This window comes from Mugil cephalus, chromosome 6 (genome assembly GCF_022458985.1).
Source record: "Mugil cephalus isolate CIBA_MC_2020 chromosome 6, CIBA_Mcephalus_1.1, whole genome shotgun sequence".
Classification (NCBI taxonomy): Eukaryota; Metazoa; Chordata; class Actinopteri; order Mugiliformes; family Mugilidae; genus Mugil; species Mugil cephalus.
Genome location: NC_061775.1, coordinates 5,409,151 through 5,431,412, shown reverse-complemented (window position 1 = coordinate 5,431,412; position 22,262 = coordinate 5,409,151). Strand labels below are relative to the sequence as shown.

At 42.1% G+C, this 22,262-nt stretch overlaps 3 protein-coding genes across 4 annotated transcripts; 1 reads left to right on the top strand and 2 right to left on the bottom strand.

The window, feature by feature from the left end:
* Positions 1-148: 148 nt before the first annotated feature.
* lmx1a (LIM homeobox transcription factor 1, alpha) lies at positions 149-10,055 on the top strand. Its single transcript, XM_047587642.1, has 9 exons — positions 149-362; positions 459-506; positions 895-1,075; positions 6,231-6,451; positions 7,023-7,198; positions 7,711-7,788; positions 8,161-8,248; positions 8,414-8,599; positions 9,456-10,055. The coding sequence occupies exons 2-9, from the start codon at positions 479-481 to the stop codon at positions 9,596-9,598; spliced, it is 1,101 nt and encodes a 366-aa protein (XP_047443598.1). The 5' UTR covers positions 149-362; positions 459-478; the 3' UTR covers positions 9,599-10,055.
* Positions 10,056-11,634: 1,579 nt separating this feature from the next.
* Positions 11,635-17,145, bottom strand: LOC125009024 (selectin P). Of its 2 annotated transcripts, none has more exons than XM_047586509.1 (16): positions 17,053-17,145; positions 16,877-16,946; positions 16,411-16,797; positions 16,222-16,329; positions 15,438-15,623; positions 15,164-15,355; positions 14,510-14,689; positions 14,233-14,418; positions 13,929-14,114; positions 13,585-13,770; positions 13,270-13,455; positions 12,937-13,122; positions 12,641-12,829; positions 12,362-12,550; positions 12,035-12,151; positions 11,635-11,948 (listed from the first exon to the last, which is right to left on the bottom strand). In XM_047586509.1, the coding sequence occupies exons 2-16, from the start codon at positions 16,944-16,946 to the stop codon at positions 11,887-11,889; spliced, it is 2,610 nt and encodes an 869-aa protein (XP_047442465.1). In that variant the 5' UTR covers positions 17,053-17,145; the 3' UTR covers positions 11,635-11,886. The 2 variants fall into 2 exon arrangements, with proteins under 2 accessions (XP_047442465.1, XP_047442466.1); XM_047586510.1 differs by having other exon boundaries at positions 17,032-17,121.
* A 79-nt stretch (positions 17,146-17,224) lies between these two features.
* Positions 17,225-21,932, bottom strand: LOC125009028 (P-selectin-like). The gene is made up of 9 exons (XM_047586516.1): positions 21,823-21,932; positions 21,690-21,739; positions 21,165-21,560; positions 20,990-21,094; positions 18,429-18,614; positions 18,038-18,217; positions 17,738-17,827; positions 17,615-17,636; positions 17,225-17,506 (listed from the first exon to the last, which is right to left on the bottom strand). The coding sequence occupies exons 2-9, from the start codon at positions 21,715-21,717 to the stop codon at positions 17,461-17,463; spliced, it is 1,053 nt and encodes a 350-aa protein (XP_047442472.1). The 5' UTR covers positions 21,718-21,739; positions 21,823-21,932; the 3' UTR covers positions 17,225-17,460.
* Positions 21,933-22,262: the final 330 nt, after the last annotated feature.

Here is a 22,262-nt window from a genome sequence, read left to right as displayed (position 1 = left end):
AGAGAGAGAGAGAGAGAGAGAGAGAGAGAGAGAGAGAGAGAGAGAGAGAGAGGAGGTAACCTGCACCTGCACATGGAGGAAGTTTCCCTCTCTCTCTCTCTCTCTCTCTCTCTCTCCTTCCCGTTCACTCCTAATAGTATAATTGATAGACATCCTAAATAGTCAATAACTGTGGACTCAGAGAGGTCGTCGGAAGCACTGAGGAGAAACTTTGATGCGCTGCTCTCTGATCTGATCTGATCGGATCTGATCTGCGCAGCAAGTTGCAGCAGGACTTTACGCGCCGGAGATGCTCTGAGAAGAAGAACTCCAAGTGTGTGACCAAAGTACTTTTCTGCCGCCAGGAATCTCTCATTTAACCGGTATGTTTGTCTTGAACTTAAATAATGTGCTTTTTACATTTGATTTCGAATTAAAGCTTTTCCTTCGTTTAACTTCTGTCAATATACATTTCGCAGTGTTTCTTCAGAGAAGTGCAATGGTGGATATACCGGTTATATCCTTAGGTGAGTAAAATAGATGATTATAGACTGGCAGTAAATTATACATTTAGTTAGGAATTGTTTGCATTAAAACAAACAAAAAAAGTTCACTTAATGTTTGATTTCTTTTTTACCGCATTTGGCACGGTTATTACAAAAGTAAACCCCTTGGCTATTTGGTCAATTTAACTAAGTCACCGAAATAAAATAATAACGGACTCCTAATTATAGAAGACAGCAGACTGACTGAAGCTTAATTTTCACTTTTTATAAAGAGCTAAAACATTTAATGCTTGTCAATCTAAATTAGTCCAGTCCCTTCAAGAAAGAAACAGTCACTGGCAAATATTTCATCTGCGTCTGGGTGATTTGGAAAATTGTGTTATTTAAAGGATTTATGCTAACTTTGCAGATGTGGATCGGCGGGCAGTGTGTGCCGGATGCCAGCGGCTGATCAGAGACAGATTCCTGCTCAGAGTCACTGACGGCCTCTGGCACGAGGAGTGTGTGCGGTGCGCAGCGTGTGGGGAAGCGCTCAGGAACTCCTGCTTTCTGCGGGACAGCAAACTTTACTGCAAGCGGGACTATGCCGAGTGAGTGCTCACTTCTAACAGTAGCAGTTAATATTTTTTTGTTGTTGTTGTTGTTGTTGTTGATTTTTTTCCGAGGATGCAGCTGAAATGATAAAACTAGAATCCAAAGGGGAGAATTTATCATTTCACCAGTAACTAGAGACAGAATTGGCAGCTTAGGCACTTTATTAAAATAAAATAAAATTAATCAAAATAAAATAAAATTAATCAAAATAAAATAAAATAGAACAGAATAAAATAAAAAAATAGAAAACAAAAGGTACAGTGTAGTCTGCTTTATACCGTCCTTCACTTCTTTCACATTATCGCTATTAGAAAATTATATAATTTAGCTCAGACTGACTTCAAACGGATTATTTTTAACCTCAAAGTAAGTAAGTAGCACAACAGTGATTTAAGTTTTTGACTGGCAGTTGATTTGCAAATATTTTAGCCATCTTACAAAAAAGTAAATGTTCAGCACATATTTTTAAAATTGTAATTATTATTTGGTTTAAAATGTTTGATATATTCGGTTTAGTTTTGATCAGTTTTATTTCTATTTCTTCCTTTTTTTTGGCTTAAGGTTCATAAATGATTAAGTATCATTAAGTCACAACAGAAGCCTTGTCCAGATTTGACCTTGACTGAGAATGTGTGTGTGTATGTGTGTGTGTGTGTGTGTGTATGTGTGTGTGTGTGTGTGTGTGTGTGTGTGTGTGTGTGTGTGTGTGTGTGTGTGTGTGTGTCTATGTTTGAGAAAGACAGAGAAAATGAAAGAGGGATTCAGGGGGTTTCTCCTAATACCAGCATAAATGTACCTGGGCATTTTATGCCTCATACAGTCCGGTAGCTGTGTGTATGTGTGTCTATACGGTGTGAGCTGACTTCCAGGAAACTTGGCACCGTGCACTGAGAGAACAAGGTGACTGTAGGAAGCAGGGCTGGTGAGGGAGCTGGAATGTAAGAAAACTATTGTTTAGTCTGCGTCCGCGCGCACACGTGCACACACGTACACTCAATAACAACGGTCACACCTTCACACACAACCAGGGGTAGGGCTCAACTGACACATTGTCAAAATGTGTTAGAATGTTGAGGCCCATTGGCGTGGCAACTGCAAGCTGGGGACAACATATGGTGCCCCATCACCACCGTCGCCACCACCACCGCCACCCAAAAACACCCACCTGACTCCCTCCTATTCGCCCCCCACCTCATCCCCTCGTTCTTCTTTCACACGAGAGCCAATATAAAAGCCACACACGGCCTTGAAGGCCATAACTCGCATTATTTCTGAACAACTGTCTTCCAAGCAGGCAGGGAAACTAGAAACGCTGCAGCCACGAAAATACTACCCACCATCGTCTTACTTGTCGGATAATTTACACCGCAGTGGTGCTGGAAGCCTATGTGGAGTATCCTGACATTTGCATGTTCACTATTATGAACATTTTGTCCGTGAAAGCCTACAAAATGGAAGAGGAAATCCGAGTCGAACCAAAAAGTTTTTAGTGCGATAGTGGTCATAACAGCATTTGGCTGAAGTGCAGAGAACAGAGCGGGACTGAGAGGTAATTAGGAGAGGAGAGCCATATGTCAGAAGGTCTGGTGCACCCCTATAAGACGGTGAGGATGGTGTGAACTTATTTTGGGGGACGGTGCGCTCCATGAGCCCTGGCGTTATGTGCCGTGGCATCTGGAAAGCTCTTCTCACAGCAGCCCCTGTGTAGAGCAATGGGACGACGCCCAGCCGACCGTGAGATATCTGACCTGACCAATTAGCAGGAGGCCTGGTGCCAAAGCTCCGCCTCTGAGCCCCGGGCCTGCCTGTCCTGTCTGGACCTGTGATAGCCACCCGTGCACGAGCGCCACTTTTGTCCACGATGAGGGATTTTTAAAAAACTGTGCCAGTGCCTCTCTTTCTCGCCAAACAATCCTTGTCACACTGCCCCCTTTTTTTTGAAGCGAGTGTGATGATTCCATACTGAGGCAACACTTGTCTCTTACCGCACACTGTACCACCTCTCTGAATCCCACATTGTTTTTACCTTTGCTTGAGAGCCAGCCAGACCACCGGTTCTGGCTGGCTCATGGAGCTTTAAGACAACAATGCCAGGATTTTCCTCAGTCTGAATTCACCAGCGTTTGATGCTGTTGATTAATACCTATTTCAGGACTAATATATGGACAAAATATGCACATGGTACACATACAACATGACATTAAAAAGGAAAAATGGAGAATTCAACCAAAGCATATGATTAGATTACAAATATAACAGATAATATAGATTAGAAACATTCACACTCGGACCTTGAAATGTCCTGTCTAGTTGTCTTGCTCTTTTTAAATATGTAATTATCATTGGTGCACTTTTACCAGATACCATAGTAGTCTTGGTATTCATTACACATGAAATAATCCCAAAAAAGTTCACAAGTCGCAAAAAAGCTTTTACCAAACTACAGATTTTGCAAAAATAATACACTGTTAATAATAATAATAATAATAATACACTGTTAATACACACACGTCCTGACAAGTGCAGTATCCAACCCAAAGTCAGAATGTAAACATTAGGGGGAAAAAAGACTAATTTTGTCGATCTAATGTCTTGTGACAGATTTCTTTTTACTTTTAAATACCTCTGGTTCGGCTAAATTAAGTATAGACCAGATTGATTTAACTCCTTAGCAAGTTGTGCATCTGAATCCCTGTCCTGTATTATTCCATATTTTAAAGAATGGCCTTTAAATTCAACTGAGTAGTTTAATGAGATATAATCTTTTACATAGTTTCTTTCCCAGTTGTACAAAATGTTCAGCTCATACGACAGACCGTATTGTATTTTAATGAAGCAGTATGCAAATTTCCGTCTGACAGTGCGATGTTTAGGTTGGTGAGGCTGTCAGCAGACTTAGATTGGTTGAACGGGTCAGCGGGCAGACGGACCGGACAGCAGATTGGTCGTCAGATCAGCGGCATGGCTAGCGGTGCACTTGACCCGTAGATCTGTATCTGATACACAGCCTCTGTTGTGGTGTGTGTTCAGCGAAGGATCCAGGTTAACCTGATCCAGAAACAGGATCTGTCTCTCCGCTTGTCCACCAGACCAGCAGTCTGTTTGCCTGACTACCAAAGGTCAGCACTGAAGTCAGGGCAGGAACAATGAGAGGAGGGCTTCGAGGATAAGTGTGCACTTGTGTGCGTGTGTGTGTGTGTGTGTACATTTCTGCTAAGCACTCATGTTATTATGCAGTGCATCTAGTCTGAGAGTGCCTCACCCTGACTGTGTCAGTGCGGAGGATTTTGCTGACTTCTTTCTCTGTAATGATCTTGTCACTAATTGCCATGTCTAAATCCAGCGTGACTGAGTGTTCCCGCTCTACTGGCAAGGCCTCTGGGCCAATCATGTCAGCGGAAACTCTGAAATATTAAACACCCCAAGCTGCTCCATAAGTATTGGAGGTACTCTTACCTTTGCATTAACAACCCTAAGAGTACTGGGGATAATAAGACCAACTGGACAAGGCGTGTAATGGAAAAGCGATTCTCGAAACAAGAATGTTCTCAAAACATTAATGCCCGTAGTTTCTTCTTCACTGACATCTAGAATTAGCATCATCGCATGAAGTACGTTGCCGTACCACAGAGACCCAGAAACATTCCAGGTATTTCCTCCGCCACACTTTACCGAAAATGTTCGGTTGCATCTTGTGTTGCCACAGGAATGTACGTACCACAGACGGCATGTTGGCCATATTAAAGCACATACCACCGAGGCAGACGACTCTGATGGGTCAAGCAGCCTGAGTGACCCTCTTGAGCTTCTGGGAATGGGCTTTAGGGTTTCCATAGTGACCCCCAGAGCAACGGTGAGGGGTCCCAGCAATGTTTGGCTTTAGGATGCTGCAGCTCCGGATCTTTAGACAGTGATATCTCCACATGGTTCTTAATATTGTGTTAAATTTCCACTTTACACCTTGACTGTCTTCCAGTCACATGCATCTGAAAGTAAATGTTCAATCTTTTTAGTGTGTGTTTAAGGAAATTACCTATATTTAATTATTTGTTGTATTTGTACAAGATTTCTGCTAAAACTGCTGTTATTTTAGCTTTTAAATCTCACATTTTATTTATTCGCATCTTATGGGTTATGATTCATTTCTATGCAACGCGCAAAAGAGAACTTCAAGTCTTTTACACAGAGGTTTTATTTCTGTCACTAAATAAATTATATATATATATATTCTAATGAAACCTTTGGAATGATTGTGGTTTATTGTATCTTTATTTCTTTTCTTTTTTTGCATTTGTCCATGAAGAGATTCATTGATCAATACCAAAGATCACACCATTGCCCCCTTTTTTTCTTTTTTTTTTTTTTTGTCTCTAATGCTCTTATGTTTTTCAATGCGTTGAAAGTAAGAAATCTTGAATCAGATCTACAAGTGGATTCTTTTCACAGGCCACATGTAGCATTAGTAGGTGAAAACAAAAAAAGGGGAAAAGCTGTCACTTTCTCATGCCTCTGTGCTGACTGGTCTGGTGACCCAGTCACGTCTGGAGACAAACTCCAGCTCCAGAATGATGACGCATCATCCTGCGTGACAGACCCAAAATGTGGAGGTGCCAGCCAGCAGACAATGGTCCTGCTGCTTGGGGGCTGGCTCTGTCTTTGTCCAGTTCTGGTTAAGCAGACTTAGGGATAATTCCACGGATAATTCCTGGGACCAGTAGCTCAGTCTCTCCCACCGGGAGATCTGATTCCCCCCCTCTGCCTGGAGCCATGGCCTGCCGAGAGCCTTTCTCCTGCGACCCCAGGAGCACAGCCTCGGACACGGCAGCCGGAGCCACGGCAACAGTCTCTGAGGCTATAAGCCCACCAGTCGTGGTTGCCAGGCGCTAAGACACACACCCTGCACGCTAAGGGTATGCGTCTGAGTGGTTGGGCCTGGAGGAGGAGAGGGGAGAAGTCAGGCTGGCAGTTGTTGTGAATGACAGCTCTACTCAGCAACATTCCCCAAGTCTACCAAGCATTTTTTTTTTTCTCACAGAGTACCATCTTGCTGCGGTTTGAGGGCACTCCAAGTCTCTAAACCAAACAAAAGCATTACATTCTGTTATTTACTGAGCTCTATCTTTTTGTGCCTGCCGTCCTCTCCCTCTCCAGTCTATTTGCAGTGCGCTGTGGGGGCTGTGCCGAGGCCATCTCTCCTGCAGAGCTGGTGATGCATGCAGGGGCCTCTGTGTTCCACCTGCGCTGCTTCACCTGCAGTGTTTGTTCCTGCCGCCTGCAGACTGGAGACCGTTGCATCCTCAGGGAGGGACGGCTACTGTGCGCCAGAGAGGACTACCACCGGTGTTTGGCCAGTCCTTCGTCTTCTGACACAGGTACAGACTGTGCATGATTTCACTCTGCTATTTTTAGCATTTTTGCTTGAATCATTTGTGAATGCTTTACAGTAAATGATATCACAGTTAATTTTGTTGAATTAATCTTTGAAATTTTGATGATAAAAGCTGATTTCTTGTGCACACATGTTTTCAAATAATATACTTTTGTTTCATGATAATAATCTGCAAAAAAAAAAAAAAAAATCCAGATGTTAAAGTTAACTCAGTGTAATGTTATCCAAAACTGCATAGATGTATTCAGTTTATTGTGTTTTATTCTTGCAATTAAGCTTTTGAAATGACAATAGAGGATGACAATGTTGATGTTTAGAATGATTAAAGCTGCTACTGGTTTACGTCTAATCATAATTTAATTAAAAGTGCTAACCCTATTTATAAAGAAAAAAAATATGGGAATGTGAGAAATCACAAACTGAACTTTAAAAGAAAAAAAAAACTCTGCATATTAATCATATTATTAGCATCTCAGCTTAATAGCATTATTCTTTTTCTCAGCGTTCGCCACATCATAATTTGAATGTCTTTTTTAATTATGTCCGCCCGCTAGGTAAAAGTGATGAAGATGAAGAAGAGGAGGAGGAATGTGGGCGGGTTACGGGCAGACGAGTCAGATCAGAAGACGTGGAGAGCAAACGTCCCAAAAGGCCTCGCACTATCCTGACCACCCAACAGAGACGGACTTTTAAAGCTTCCTTTGAGGTGTCCTCCAAACCTTGCCGAAAGGTAGACATTGTTTTGTGCGTTCAGTAGTCTGGACAAACTGTAGATGCAAATGTAAAAAAAACAAGCTTCCTGCCACACGGGAGAGCTGTGACTAAACGATTAACTGTTTCATAATGTATATTTGTATAGAAATCAAGTTCCTGTTTTTTTTTTTTTTGTTTGTTTTGTTTTAAAGGGTCCAATGTTTTTTTTAGCGATTATGGAGACAGATGTTTATCTCCCTTAGAATATGGATATTGGACATTGAGTCATGTGGTTCTTTGTCAGGAGGAGCATTCAAATAAATCTTCAATAAATATTACCTGATACCTGCTGCATGAAGTTAAATTCCACACAAAGCAGGCCGGACGTTAAAAATCCAAAAAGTATTGTTATTTCCTTAAAAATAAATGCAATAATGTTCTTTATTGCAGTCTTTTTTTCCTTTGCGTCACCTTCAAATAACCTCGTTTCATTCTATGTTTCATTTTTGTCCCCTCCCTTTCTCCTTCCCTCCTGAATCTTAATCCAAGGTAAGGGAGACCTTGGCAGCAGAGACTGGCCTGAGCGTGCGGGTTGTGCAGGTCTGGTTCCAGAACCAAAGAGCCAAAGTAATACGAAGTACACACACACACACACACACACACACACACACATACAGTCATATGCGCTGCTAATAAAACCACTCTTTCTGCACTCTGTTTGTAAGCCAGAGTGGAAATCAGCCTGGTTATCTCTTCATACAGGAAGCTGATGACATCTCACAGAGAGATCACTGTAGATTAAATCCAATATTTCCTCGCAAAGTGGGCTCATGTGTGGTTTCCCTCCCTCACTGAAAGATGCCCTTTACCTCGCTGTTAATACTTTGCAATTGAGCGAATGCAGTCGTACGCCTGGGTGGCAGAGGGACTGGAAATTTTCACAATGGGCTGGTATGTGCAATTCAGGCAGCCTTAATGTCTGGCCATGCATGTTTTTAGATGAAGAAGCTGGCCAGGAGACAGCAGCAGCAGGAGCAGCAGCAGCAGCAGACACAGGAGCAGTGTGAACACCCGTCACATCACACAGGTAACACCCTCACATTATTCGTAATGTTACTTGGCATAATATATTTTGTTGTGTGGGAAATAATGATGGAAACATTGATACATTTCCGACTTTCCTAACCCTACAAGACTCTTTTAAAAAGCAAAGTGAACCTTAAATGTGATGTGGATGTCCTGTGCTCCACAGCGCCCTCTTGTGGCAGTTTGGCCACTGAGATGAAGCACCTGGGGTCCTCTTATGCCCACATTCAGCAGCAGCAGCAGCAGCAGCAGATGGGACTCACCACACTGGAGCAGCAGGACTGGGACACAGACCCCTTCAGACAGGGCCTGACCCCGCCACAGATGCCAGGGGATCACATGCACCCTTATGGTAAAAGACCTCAGCACAATCAAACCGTAAAGGAGAATTATAAATTGACTTCATTCGAAAACTTGTCTGATTCGTCAGAAAAAATAACAACAGTAAATTATTGCAATGTCTTCTGATTAGAAGACTTGTTTTCTTTTTTTTATAAGCAATTTGGTACTGACAGTTTAAAAATGTGTAAAATGAGCACTTTCAGTCCTAGTTCTTTCACTGCAAACATATGATGCCAGAGACATTGTAGATAAATAATTGAAACATTGCAGATTTTTGGAGAAAAGTTCTAAAATGTTCCAAAATTTAGGTAAAAAATGCACTTTGAGCATGAAAACAGAAAAGTTGTGAGAACCACTGAAATTTTAGTTTGCTCAGACTTTCCTAAATAATAATAATCCAAGAAGTAAAAGGATACTGAGAATGAGCGAAACTAAATATAGCAACAGCAAAATATCATGTAAAATATAATGTAACATAATATAATAATGATAATGATTTTTGAAAAAAATAACGTCACATATCTACACCTGTGAACGCATGAAATGGAAGCAGTTTTTAACTGCATGACTCTCCTGTTGAACTATATTATATTATATTATATTATATTATATTATATTATATTATATTATATTATATTATATTATATTATATTATATTATATGCTTTCCACCTACGGATCATAATTAAATTAATTCTGAATTATGACCACCACTTCTTACATTTCAATAAAACACGGTATGAGTTTTAGTTATTAGGGTTATTTTTAACTGTTGTGGATTGCGTAGTCCTTTATGTTGAGGGTTCCTACTGATGATCAGATGACACACTGATGATCCACTGATCACTGACGGTGCGTCTCTCCTAGGTTTTAAAGGTTTGTACGGTGACATGGACAGAGACCCCCTGTGTCACATGGCTGACAGCGACTGCCTCTCTCTGGGTGACTCCTCTCCGCTCACTCCTATTGATCGCCTCTACTCCATGCAGGACTCATACTTCACCTCCTGAGGGTGCATGATGGTGTATGTTCCCCAATCTGTAATGGCCACATCATTTATCTCTGGAGTGTTATAAGTTATGAAAGCACATGTAAAATGTCGAAAGGGGACATGTGCACTGTGATACCATGCAATATACTGTATTCACCTCTATACAAACTTGATTACACTACTGCCTCTTAAGCTTTACAACCCCTCTGTACAATGGAGGCTCTGTCAAGTCTCTTGTGTACTGTGAGCATGATACTGTCGGACCTCTCTCGCTAAGTTTGAATGTTAGATCATGAGAGCATAACTGCATCTACTCGTGTAAATAGCTGTTTGGGTGTGCATTTGTATTTATTGTCACAATGTGTGTGTATGCCGTTCATCTCGAATGAATCAAGACTATTCAAAAAAGAATAAAATAATGACTGTAACTGATGTAAAGCACAGGCTGATGAGTATGAAGACGGGGCATTCATGCTGGGGGTTAGAGACGGGTCAGTCCATCCTCAGTGCTTATCAGTCCAATCTAGGTGACAGGTCAGCGAGACATCTTCCTCTGGCTGTTGGGTGAATCATCAGATTGTAAAATGCTGGGCTATGACAGCCGTATGGGTCAGTGGCAGGTAAGCATCACATCCACGCCGCCGTCATCAACGCTCACATTGTGCTCCTCGCGGTCAAAGGCCCTCGCTGCATTTTTCTGCCTTTTCCTTCCTCCAGTCAAAGACGACGGGAGGCGGGGAGGGGGACCACCCAGGCACTGTGCCCAGCTGGAATGCACCAATCCTGGGAAGGGAGATTGAGAAAACCCAGGGAGGGGGCTCCAGACAACAGAGGGGCTGAAAGCTGTGTCAAGGGAGAATGCCCAGGGTGACACAGAGATATGAAGCCCCACTGTATGGAGCGCCTCCTTGCCCCAGCCATGAACCCTCTCCTGGACCCATCTCATATTCCCCACTATGAAATAAGACCTTGCAGAGCAGAGAGCGCAAGTCAATGGTCAGGAACAATCTAACTGTCTGTCAGCGTAGTACGCTACTGCCAAGCGGAGCTGAAGAAGTGTGCAGCAGAGCACACTCATACTTGTGTTTCTGTGAGTCCCACACTTGTATCTGTGTCTGTATCTGCTCAAAGTGTCTGCTGGCATGCGCATGTGTGCATGCTCATGTGTTAGGAGGAACAACACTCTTTGTTGTACGGGCTGCCGCATCATAATGCATTGCCTTGTGCCTTTAGGTAGATTAGGGGAGAAAAGCAAGACTTAAATATCAGGGAAGGAAGCCAAGGTGGTTACCTGCGGGGCCTTTTCCCTTCTAATGCGCGAGTCTGTGCACAGTTGGCATGCATATACGGCTGCCAGCAGCAATGGGGTGGGGGGTGGGGGGAGAAAAATAATCAAACCGTGATCATACGGTCGCAGCAGGTAGCAATAACCTCATTATTATTCTGATGCTGGCCAAACCGTTTCCTGTCAACAGTTCGGTTATTTATTGCACCCTTCATGCCAAGCACAGGCCACAAACCCTCTGTCTTTTAACTGCTATAATTGGCTTCATGCTGTTGCAGCGCCAAGACAGATGCACATGCTCTGCTGAAGACACCCCGAAGCCCATTTGCAGCACACATATGATGTCTGGGATATACTCTTGGAACAGACAGATGAAAAAGGTTTTATCATCCCCAATATAGTCACCTTTTTTTTTTTTTTTAGTATCGATTGTACATTAGTTACTGATTGGCCCCTCTTACTGTGGATCAGTGCCACATTTGACACAATGAGTTGAGATTGATAATAGATCACCTTCTATCAACTCTGTGACATCAGCTTCCTGGTTACTAAACGTGCTAAACTGACACTTTGTGGCGGTTTGGCAAGCTCAGAGATTATCTGCCCAGTGACCCAGCAGTGTCCGAGTGTCAAATGTGACAGCACAGGCACAACAGGGTCATCCCATATTGTACCATATGATAGTGGACAATGTTAAAATAATGCCAGCACTGATACAATCCTTGATTTGCCACACAGGGCAAGCCAGGTAAAAGAAAAGGGAAACAAAATTAGAAACCATTTTTCAAGCTGACACTTTATTGATCATTAATCGACAACCAAGCACAATAAAAAGCAAAAGCTGCACATATAATTATGTATGTTTATCGTGCATGTATTGTATAATAATGATATGTACTGAGTGGAAATTGGAATTATCAGTTTTGGGACCATGCCATGCCATGCAATACAGTGCTTTTTATATTAATAATATTAAGAAGAAAGAGCATGCATTGAATTTAATAAAGAAAGAAACAAAGAAATCAGAATTCAAACGCTGGATTATCTCTGTCCTCCCACTGGACGTCAGATACGACCATATTTCCTTCAAAGATCAAAAGTTAGGATTAGACATTAGCACCCTGTATTTGTATGGTGTGAATGATTCGGTGTCATTATGACAGGTCTCACCTTTCTTCTTAAATCGCATCATGACCAACAAAGCCAGTCCCACCAAGATGAGAATCACAATAGCAGAGGCTCCACCAACACCAGTATAGAGCAACATGGCAGTCCCCACTGACATACCTTCACAGATAAACACACAGAAAGACTCAAATGAATGAAAGTCTTTGAAATTTCTGTCTTTTTCTTATAGTTTAGCACCATCACTTATCACTGTGGTTATCTTTGATGGGGGAATAAAGGCTGGACACATCTACCTCAGAAACACTGCATTTTTATAAATAATAGAAACATTCAAACAAAGGGTAAGTTTAATTACAAAAATGTATTTACCCTCGCAGCTGGGCAGGTTGTCACTCCAAACGCCAGTGGAGGAACAAAGCAGTGCTGCTGTCCCGTTCAAGGAGAACCCCTCTTTACAGGTGAACACACACTTAGAGCCAAAGCTGAAATGCCCCAGTGGATGAGAGCAGTTCATAGAGTGGTGTGAAGACAAGGAACTGATGGTCTTACACTGTACAGCTGAAAGGGACAGAGGCTGTCATGATTCTGTGTGTAATTACAAGTGCAGGAAGACAAACCAGTACGTTTAAAGTAATGCAGAGGGCTCACGCTGGCAGGTGGGTAGATCTCGACTCCAGCGGCCCGAGTTGCTGCACATCACTGCTGATGCTCCTCTTAGCCGGAAGCCCTCACTGCATTCAAAGTCACAGTGTGAGCCATAACTGAAGGGAGAATGTGGATGGCTGCAGTTCATCTTGCCATGCTGAGGCACATCGGCCAGTAGAGGGCACTGACGTGCTGTGAATAACATTAAACACAAACTTTAGCTCAGTTCATCTTTTCATTGTGTCAGACATGACTACCGATGTAGTAACACTGATGTGACAAGAGCAGTGATTTATTACCCTGACACCGAGGCATTTCTCTGCTCCAAGTGCCCTGAGAGGTGCACTCAGCGTCAGCTGTCCCGTTCAGGAAAAAGCCCTCCTCACAGGTTGTTGTGCACTGAGAACCAAAACTGAACTCTCCATGGGGATCAGAGCAGACTAAGGAGCCATGAGAGGGAGAGCTGAGGACAGGGCATCTTGTAGCTTAAAGAAAATCAAACATAGAGAGAAACAGAACAATTTAAAATCTGTACATCGCAGTAGAGTTCGGTTATTCCATTTACTTAGAGCCATAAAAATCTTTTGTTCTTGTATGCAGAGGTCTGACCACTAGACGGGCACTGTTTTTACCAAAGCATTCTGGGATGCTTTTGCTCCACGTGCCCTGAGAGGTGCACTCAGTGTCAGCCGTCCCATTCAGAAGAAAGCCCTCCTCGCAGGTTGTTGCGCACTGAGAACCAAAACTGAACTCTCCGTGAGGATCAGAGCACAAAAAAGAGCCATGAACAGGAGGCCTGAGAGTAGGACATCTCTTAGCTGGTGATGAAACAGAAGCAGAGAAGGACTGAGATGCTGTTAACTCAAGAGATACACTCATCTAAACGTATAATCTAAACCATTTAAGTAATTTCTGACAGGATTTATGACACAGATATTTTTATTTACCCAAACAAAGTGGAACGTTTGTCCTCCACGTGCCCTGAGAGGTGCACTCTGTGTCAACTGTCCCGTTCAGAAGAAAGCCCTCGTCACAGGTTGTTGTGCACCGTGAACCAAAACTGAACTCTCTGTGAGGATCCGAGCAGCGTAAGGAGCCATGGGAGGTAGAGTTCAGTGGTGGACACCTCTTGGCTGGAGAGGAACAGGAAAAGAGAAAGGTTAAAATTGTCCAAATGTTTGTTGGTTTGCTATTTTAGTGAAGTAACATCAGTCTAGACCGTGGTCATTGTAAATTTTAAAGTATGCAGATTTGAAATGGTTAGGAGTCAGACATTTAACATTTGCTTTACCCAGGCACTGTGGAATGTCTGCGCTCCACAAGCCCAGGGAGGTGCATTCAGAGCTGGAAGTCCCGTTCAGCACAAAACCCTCATCGCAGGTTGTCGTGCACCGAGAGCGAAAACGGAACGAACCATTCGGGTCAGAGCAGGACAGAGAACCATGAGGACGAGAATCAATTGGATTGCACCTCTTAGCTTGAAGAAAAACAGATAAGGAGAGACCAGTTGTAAACACATTTTAACTGTGTGGTATTTTTACTGAAAATTCACTCTTGGGTGAATTAGTCATGTGCTTAGTCATGTGTGGTCATACCCTGACAAAGAGGAAGTGCATGACTCCAGTTGCCCCATGAGGAACATTTCGTCATGTTTGTGCCAATCAGATCAAATCCCTCCTCACATTGCACGCTGCATGTTGAGCCATAGCTGAACTCTTTTCTAGGATCTTGGCATTGCATATAGGCGTTGAGTGGAGCCATTAGACTGTTGCACTGCACAACTAGAAAAGAGGAAACACCATTGTTTAACTTTGTTCACATTCAGGCAACTTGTGCTGCCTAAAAGAAGCCGGCAAATAATTCGTGAGCCACCTGTGCAGGTTGGTGTAGGTTTGCTCCATTGTCCCGAGGCCATACAGGTGAGCGTGTCATCTCCCAGGTAGCCCTCCGGGCAGGTGAAATTGCACTGGGAGCCAAAGGAGAAAGGCTCCACAGCGTCCACACATGTCACATTGCCCGTGACAGGAAAGACAATGGGGGGGCACTTTTTCACTGTGATGGGAAACATATACACACGGGATTCAGATCAATGTTTTCATGAAACACATTAACAAAAGTGTGTTATGACTCCGCTTTTATAATCACAGCACATGCATGCTGTGGAGGCATTACTCATCACGCAGGCATAATTTCTGGTAAAGGAAAACAGTGACTGCCTATCAACGTTAAAATCGCAATGTTCAGTGGCCACATAAATGAGTGTGAAGTAAAGTGATGACAGGTGTGACCTGATACTGTTCTGCTGTACAGTCTGGACAGGATGTGACTGCTTACTGAGGCCAACTACGAATTGGTAAAATGTGGCAATCAATCTGTTAACAGGTTTCAAGCATTACAAAAAAGAAAGTAAAAAGAAATGCGAAATCCAGTGAGGCTTTCCAGAAAATGACAGCACTTACATGAAATTGCATGAATTTGAATTAGGTTAACTCGTTTAAACTTCAAAGTTAAAAACAGGGACTTTACCTGTACATGTTGGTACACTGGCAGACCACTGGCCACTGTGGTCACAGTGTATCCAGTCCTGTCCAATGAGCTCATAGCCTTCCTTACAGCTGAACTCACAGGTGGAATTGTAGCTGAAAGGTGTGATGGGGTGGCTGCAGCTCATAGCACCATCGCTGAATTTGGTGTGGTCCAGAACCTGACACTGTTCCACTATGATGGGTAGTAAAGCATTATTTTCCTTGTAGATTTGACAACTGAAATAACAGCTATGGTTGGTATTTGTTTGTCATACCTTGACACAGAGGAAAAGAGTTGCTCCACGTTCCACTAGCTTGGCATTGCAGCTGCGGCACACCCTCCAACGAAAAGCCAAGTTCACATTGGAAATGACAGGAAGAGTTGAAACGATTGGACCCATAGGGATTGAAACAGTGCTTAGAACCTTGATCCAGATCTGGCAGAGGTTTGCATGCGATAGCTCAAAAGAAAACATGAAGATATGTTATTTCAGCCATCACAGTTAAAAGATAGGGGCTTTTCAAATATTATGAAACTGCAGGTAACACTCCTATGAGACAACAAATCAAAATGTGCTGAGTTACTGAGGGGAGGATTTAGGAACAACGCATGATGAGGAGTTGGCGAGTAGTAATTCTCAGTCAAGGAGTATTCTTAATAGTGGATACTACAAGAGAAGAGACTGGGAGATGTCTGAAAGTCCAGCATTTATTTTGATTATTTCCTAATTTATTAATCAAGAGGAATATCAATTTTAAAATACTGCTGTCTCTGGTTTGGTTGGAAATAATTAGCAAAGAACGTGAGATTGGTGATGTATTATACTCTGTGATTTTAGAGATCATTTGAGTATTTTTTTTTTAAATGTTAAGATATTGTCAGATATTCGTGAAATAATCATTACCCGATTAGATATTAATGGAATGTCTCCGTACGTGCTCTATAGAAAGGCATCATATTATCCATGAGTAATTCACTTTTATTCATTATAATATTATTACAAATTTGTTCCATAACTATATCTCACATTTCAAGTGTTACACCCAATATCGCCTCACCTTCTTCACAGCGTGGACCTGTGAAACCAGGATGGCACTTGCAGGTATAATTTCCTACGGTCTCCACACAGTCACCATGAACACTGCAGGAATCAGGTCGGCAAGAGACTACAGATGTGAAATGAGAAATCTTATATTATTCATACACTCTGTAAATTCCTCAATCAGACAAAGTAAAGAGTGTTTTACCAGTGTAGCATATGGTTCCTTTTTTTTTCGTGCATTTCTCGTTGTTCCACTTGCCCGGCTCTACATCCCTCTTGATGTAAATCTCCACACAGTTCTGACCTGGTATCTTACTAGGCTCTGATGTCGCCCAATTTAGGGCCTCTCGAGGAACAGTCTGATTAGTATCTACCCAGGTCCACACTCCTGTCACGTTTTCAATCCCTATCCAGTAATATTTTGAGTGAGACGGCAGCAGATTGTTGAGGAACTCAGTCTCCTCCTGGTTGTGGATGGCCACCATGTCGGTGAAGTGCGTCTGGCACCACTGGCGGGCCTCCTGCCATCTCCGGTTTGGGTCTGTGCTGTAGTTGTACGTCCATGCCTGTGCTCGCCCTCTGCTGCTGAAGTCTAAGAGTCGATACACGAACAATGAGATCAATGTGAAAAGGTGTAGAAGGGGTTTGGTGTCTGGATCCTGTAGACTCACCTTGAGCAAACACCATCAGAACAGCTATCAGCATTAGATGAGGCATGACTCTTCTGAGATCAACTGCCATCTGAAAAAGATAGAAAAAAAGTGTGAATTCCCTGAAGGTCAAGTATAAATTCTCACAACACTTGCAGTGACATTTTATGTCTCACCATTTTTCTTCAGGCACTTACTCTTGTCTTGCTTTTTTGCACAAGGTCAAGGAGTATTGTTAGTCCTCCAGGGAATGAGTCAATAGCCAATTTTGTAATATCACTTGTACCACAGCTTCCTTTCAGGAAGATATCTCTCAGCCACCCATAACACACATCACACACCCACAAAAAACCCAGAGACATCCATCAATAATGTATCACACTTTCACGTTTATTGTGAAAAAAAATCTACTCTTAGTACAAGACTGATGATTGAGATACACCGTCACATGGACCTTTACATCATTTCATGCACTAAATAAATGTGTGAGTATATTAGATAAAAGCTTGGGTATCCGACAAAGTGTTTTGGTTTATGTATTAATTATACAATTAAAATGAGTAAATAAACATTTGAAGGAGATATAAATGATGTTCCACGGTTGTTCATCCCTGCACACCGCTGGGTGGACGTGTTGCCTCCTCAGGCTGCCTGTAAAGGACAAGTAGACTGACATTAACGCAAAACTCTCAGCACTAACCCTTAGAGTGTGGGATAGGGTGGAGCTGCTTCAGACAAATGTTTCATTTCAACACTGACCTTCCTTGGGCAAGTTTCTTTCCTGTGAGAAATGAGCAGGCAAACAGATCTTTATTGAGGTGTGTTGCAATGAGACGGTGTTGCATCTCTTAGTTTAGTGTAGCGTAATTGAGAAACACTGACTTTTTCTGTGCTCCATCCAGCAAAAACAGAAGCAGCAGATGGTGGAGATGCTCCCACACCCAGCTACAGCCAATAGAGCCTGTTTGTAGTCTGAGGGAACAAAACACAGTGATCTTTATCATGCAGCACTTGGTCTGAACGTGTGTTGACCTGGATTATAATAATGACAACTAATGAGCCACTCGAAGCAGAATCCCTGTCAGGTAACAAAAGCAGTGCATGAAATGGTCGGACTTGGTTCACAGTGCTGATTGTTGATTCAATGTCTATTGAAACTTTTTAATAACTTCACACAATTACTTGCGCAAATAGGTCTTGGTCCACTCCAGACCCCGGTGGCCCCACAGGTAATAGCAGTGGGGCCAATCATGAAGAAACCTAGGTTGCATTTGACCCGACAGGTTGTGTTGTACCCCTGGCTTCCTCCAGAGCAGTTAAGGTATCCATCATAAGGCTGAGACAGAGGGGGGCATTCAACAGCTGAGAGCACAAATAGGTTAAACAGTCACTCCGTTATGTAAAGTCTTACAGTAGTTTCCTAAAATAGGCTCCTTTTTTTAAAAAAAAAAAAAAAAAAAAGCTCATACAAGCGTATGCATTTATTAGCAGCATTTTGAATATGATCTTCAGTCATGCCCCAGGAAGCATGGGAAACAGATGCTGGGCTTATGACACAGATGTTTTTATTTACCCAAACAAAGTGGAATGTTTGTCCTCCATGTGCCCTGAGAGGTGCACTCATTGTCAGCTGTCCCATTCAGAAGAAAGCCCTCCTCACAGGTTGTTGTGCAGCGTGAACCAAAACTGAACTCTCCGTGAGGATCTGAGCAGCGTAAGGAGCTATGGGAGGTAGTGTTCAGTGGTGGACACCTCCTGGCTGGAGAGGAACAGGAAAAGAGAAAGGTTAAAATTGTCCAAATGTTTGTTGGTTTGCATTTTTACTGAAGTGATATCAGTCTAGACTGCGGTCATTGTCCAGGGCAGGAATTTCAATTTGGCGTTGTGCCCTTAAAAAAATGCCTTATGGCCACAGTGGCCTTGAAAATACGTCTGGATTCTTGTTGGGCAACTCATCAGTGGTGGATCTGATTCGAGTCTGGCATGAACCGCTGGGACGGGGTATAATAACAACTTGACACCGACCTATCATCAGCCAACCAGGAGACTTAATCAAACGCACCCTCACCCACCTCTGTGACGTTGAATTTTCACCGAAGAGAGAAAAAGTTGACTGAGGTAGGACTGCGATAAATTAATGAACGAACAAAGCCCCGCTCGTTATGAGAGGATTTTATCGTCTCGGCTCCATACGGCTTCGTGTGAACACGAAAGCTACGTCGACCCGGGTATTTTGCTCTGATGATGATTTTCTCATTCGACGGCCTGACAGACTGTGTCATCGTGGAAGCTTCAGCTCAACAACAGGATTTGGTCTACTCCCATAAAGACCAATCTCTGAAAGTCAGAGATTTTCCAAACAAATCAAATGTGTTACATGATCGTTAATGGAAGGGCATAGGTGAACGTCATGTTCGGGATCGGGGAATACGTGTGTGACTGTGTTTATACTCTATCTGGTATAGGTTAACCATCATGGCAGCGCTCTGCATCCGAGGAGATTTGGCGGCAGATATCGGGCACTGTGCAGGACACAGTGATTTATTCTAATTCTAAGCTCTCACAGCGGGAGAAAGCTCCAAAGGTGAAGCGGTATTTTCGAAGCGGTATAATATAGGAATTTCAACGTATAGCTGTCGACAAAGTTTTTCCTTTGTCGAGTTTTAAGCTTAAGGTCATGGATGTTACTACTGCTTGTTCCTGCCGTAACATGATACGGGACATGCGCTGGCTGTTCATAGCCACTTTTTTAATCTATACAGTTAGCACCGTTTTGTTACTGCCAGTGTTGCAGTGTTCTGCAAATTTGCTTGTATTTAATATTTCAGACATGAGAATGCTGTTTTTAAAAACAAAAGGTCAGAAATATATATATATGTATATATGTATATATATATATATATATGTATATATATATATATGTATATGTATATATATATATATGTATATATATATATATGTATATGTATATATGTATATATTGTCGTTGATTTAGTTCATTTTATTGCCTCAATAATTTTCCTTGATTGAGAAATCGGTCTGGGCTCTTATGGGTTATGCTAATCAGTAGCCTGCTTGTAGACTGTATGTTTCATTTACTGTGAAACATTTTGATGCACTCCAGACTCAATTTTGATTAATCAAAAATCTGTGTAGTAGTACAGTCTGAAGATGCTCTTTGAATCATTCGGTGTCAATTGAAAAAAAATTATGGGAGGATATAGGTTTAATAAGTTTTACAGTTTTTGAAGTGAGTGATGGATTAATACGGTTAGATATGCTCAATATTTTTCTTATCTTCAGACATAATAGTGTAGTAGATGTTTCTTTACCTGCTTGATAGTTTTGACCGAGACTGCAATCTTCCTCGGAAGTGTCATTAGTCCTTAAATTAAATTCATTATAGACGTGAACTTAAAATCATTGTTTTATTTCATGGCCTTTGTGCCCTCAAAAAATTGACAACACAAAAGGCCAAACGGCCTTGCCACTAAAACGACGAAATTCCAGGCCTGTCATTGTCTATTTTAAGGTATGCAGATTTGACTTGCTTAGTAGTCATAAATTTAACATTTGCTTTACCAAAGCACAGTGGAATGTCTGCGCTCCACATGCTCAGGGAGGTGCATTCAGAGCTGGAAGTCCCATTCAGCAGAAAATCCTCATCGCAAGTTGTCGTGCACCGAGAACAAAAACAAAACGTACCAAAAGCTGATGCATTTATTATCAGCGTTTTGAATATGATCCTCAGTCAGGCCCCAGGAAGCATAGGAAACAGATGCTGGGCTTGTGATGACCAAGTTAAAATTCTTCCAAAATGATCAGTCAGTGAACTATTATTAGGGAAATGATAATAAAATGTGCAGTTGACAGTTGAGAGTAAATTTCTAAAGAGATGTAAATATGTGCCACTATATACAGCTGTTCCCTAGATGATCTAGTGGTTTACTGAATTCAGGTGTGCCTGTAAATTGTGTGTTGTTTCACAAATGACTAAAACTTCTGAATGGTCAATGTGACTCCATCACTACAGTAAATTGCTTGAGTATAGGACGAATAATCACAGTGATGGGAACGAGGCACTTAAGCACGTGTGTATTGTATAAATGTTGAAAAATGTCAACTTATCCTCACCTGTTTGGCATCTTTCTCCCTTAAAGCCAGGTTCACAGATGCAGGTTGTGTTTTCTATGGTCTCCTCACATCTCCCCCTTTCACATGATGTTGCGTTGCACTGGACTGTTAAGATAACAGCAACAACAGTTAAGACATCCTCTACCATTTTAAAAGCTGTAACACTTTTACATACCTTTATAACAAAGTGGGGATTTTTTATTGGCACATTTTTCATCATTCCACTTTCCATATTTCTCTCCTTTGTTGACGTAGATCTCCACACAGAACTCTGTGAAGTGGTTGTTGTTGGGTTCATTGGGCGCCCAGGAGTTATTACCAATCCAAGTGCTGTTATTCCCAACCCAAGTCCAACTTTCATTCTTGTGGTTTTTAGTGATTCCAATCCAGAAATATGGGCTCTTTTCTCTCTGTGGCAGCAGTTTAACCACATGGTCGTTCTCTTCCTGGCTTTGGAACACCACCATGTCGGTGTAGTGGGTCTGGCAGTAGTTTCTGGCCTCGGTCCAGTTCAAGGTGATGTTTGAATAATGATAAGTCCATCCGTAGGAATTCCTAGCCAAGGAGCAACCTAAAGAAACTCACAGTGTGACGCTTAATCATTAGATGTAACAGAGTTCTCACACATTTACGTCGGATATGAAAAAATATTTGCCTGGCAACTATTCATTTTTAGCATAGTGTCAAAACTAATACCCACCAAGGATGACGATTAGGGTCCACTCCATTTTCAGTAAGTTGCCAGGCTGTCTGTTCAAAGAGAAATAAGTAGCAATACAAGTATCAATGAATACCAACCATGAAAATGACTGAAAACGATATTTCTTACGTACCTAAATTTGTGATTGTTAGCAGAACACTCTTTACAGGCTGCTGCTAAGTTTAAATCCCTGTTTTTTCCTAATTGTTTCACACATGAAAGATTAAAACCCAGCACTGCAAAGGTGCATGTAGTTTGGTGCAGCTAGGAATGAGTGTCAGGCTTTTATATTATCTGTTTGGCTACTGAGACCGACATTATCGTAGAATACCTGGATGTTTACTGTACAGACTGAATGAATGTGATGAATGGTTTGCTGAATGATTTAATGTCATACTTGGAAGTGAACTTCATGTGATGGTCACATAGCAGCATTGATCCAACGGTGACATTGGTTGTCTGCTTCCTGACATATTCAACTGAATTTGACAATAATACCGTAACAGCAAAGTCACAGAGGGAAGGAGTTACAGAGAGAGAGAGAGACAAAGCAGTGGCTGTCAGCCTGATGTA

Bases quoted from the DNA above. Each gene is read 5' to 3' on its own strand.
- lmx1a (XM_047587642.1), top strand. From the start codon at position 479: ATGGTGGATATACCGGTTATATCCTTAG. The intron at 7,789-8,160 runs GTAATACGAAGT...GCATGTTTTTAG, and splicing joins TCCAGAACCAAAGAGCCAAA to ATGAAGAAGCTGGCCAGGAG. The intron at 8,600-9,455 runs GTAAAAGACCTC...CGTCTCTCCTAG, and splicing joins GGATCACATGCACCCTTATG to GTTTTAAAGGTTTGTACGGT.
- LOC125009024 (XM_047586510.1), bottom strand. The intron at 16,330-16,410 runs GTAAAACACTCT...TCACATCTGTAG, and splicing joins AGGAACCATATGCTACACTG to TCTCTTGCCGACCTGATTCC. The intron at 15,624-16,221 runs GTGAGGCGATAT...TTTTCTTTTGAG, and splicing joins AGGTCCACGCTGTGAAGAAG to CTATCGCATGCAAACCTCTG.
- LOC125009028 (XM_047586516.1), bottom strand. From the start codon at position 21,717: ATGGAGTGGACCCTAATCGTCATCCTTG. The intron at 18,615-20,989 runs GTGAGGATAAGT...GTTCCTCTCCAG, and splicing joins GGGAGAAAGATGCCAAACAG to CCAGGAGGTGTCCACCACTG. The intron at 17,828-18,037 runs GTAATTGTGTGA...TTGTTCCCTCAG, and splicing joins ACCAAGACCTATTTGCGCAA to ACTACAAACAGGCTCTATTG.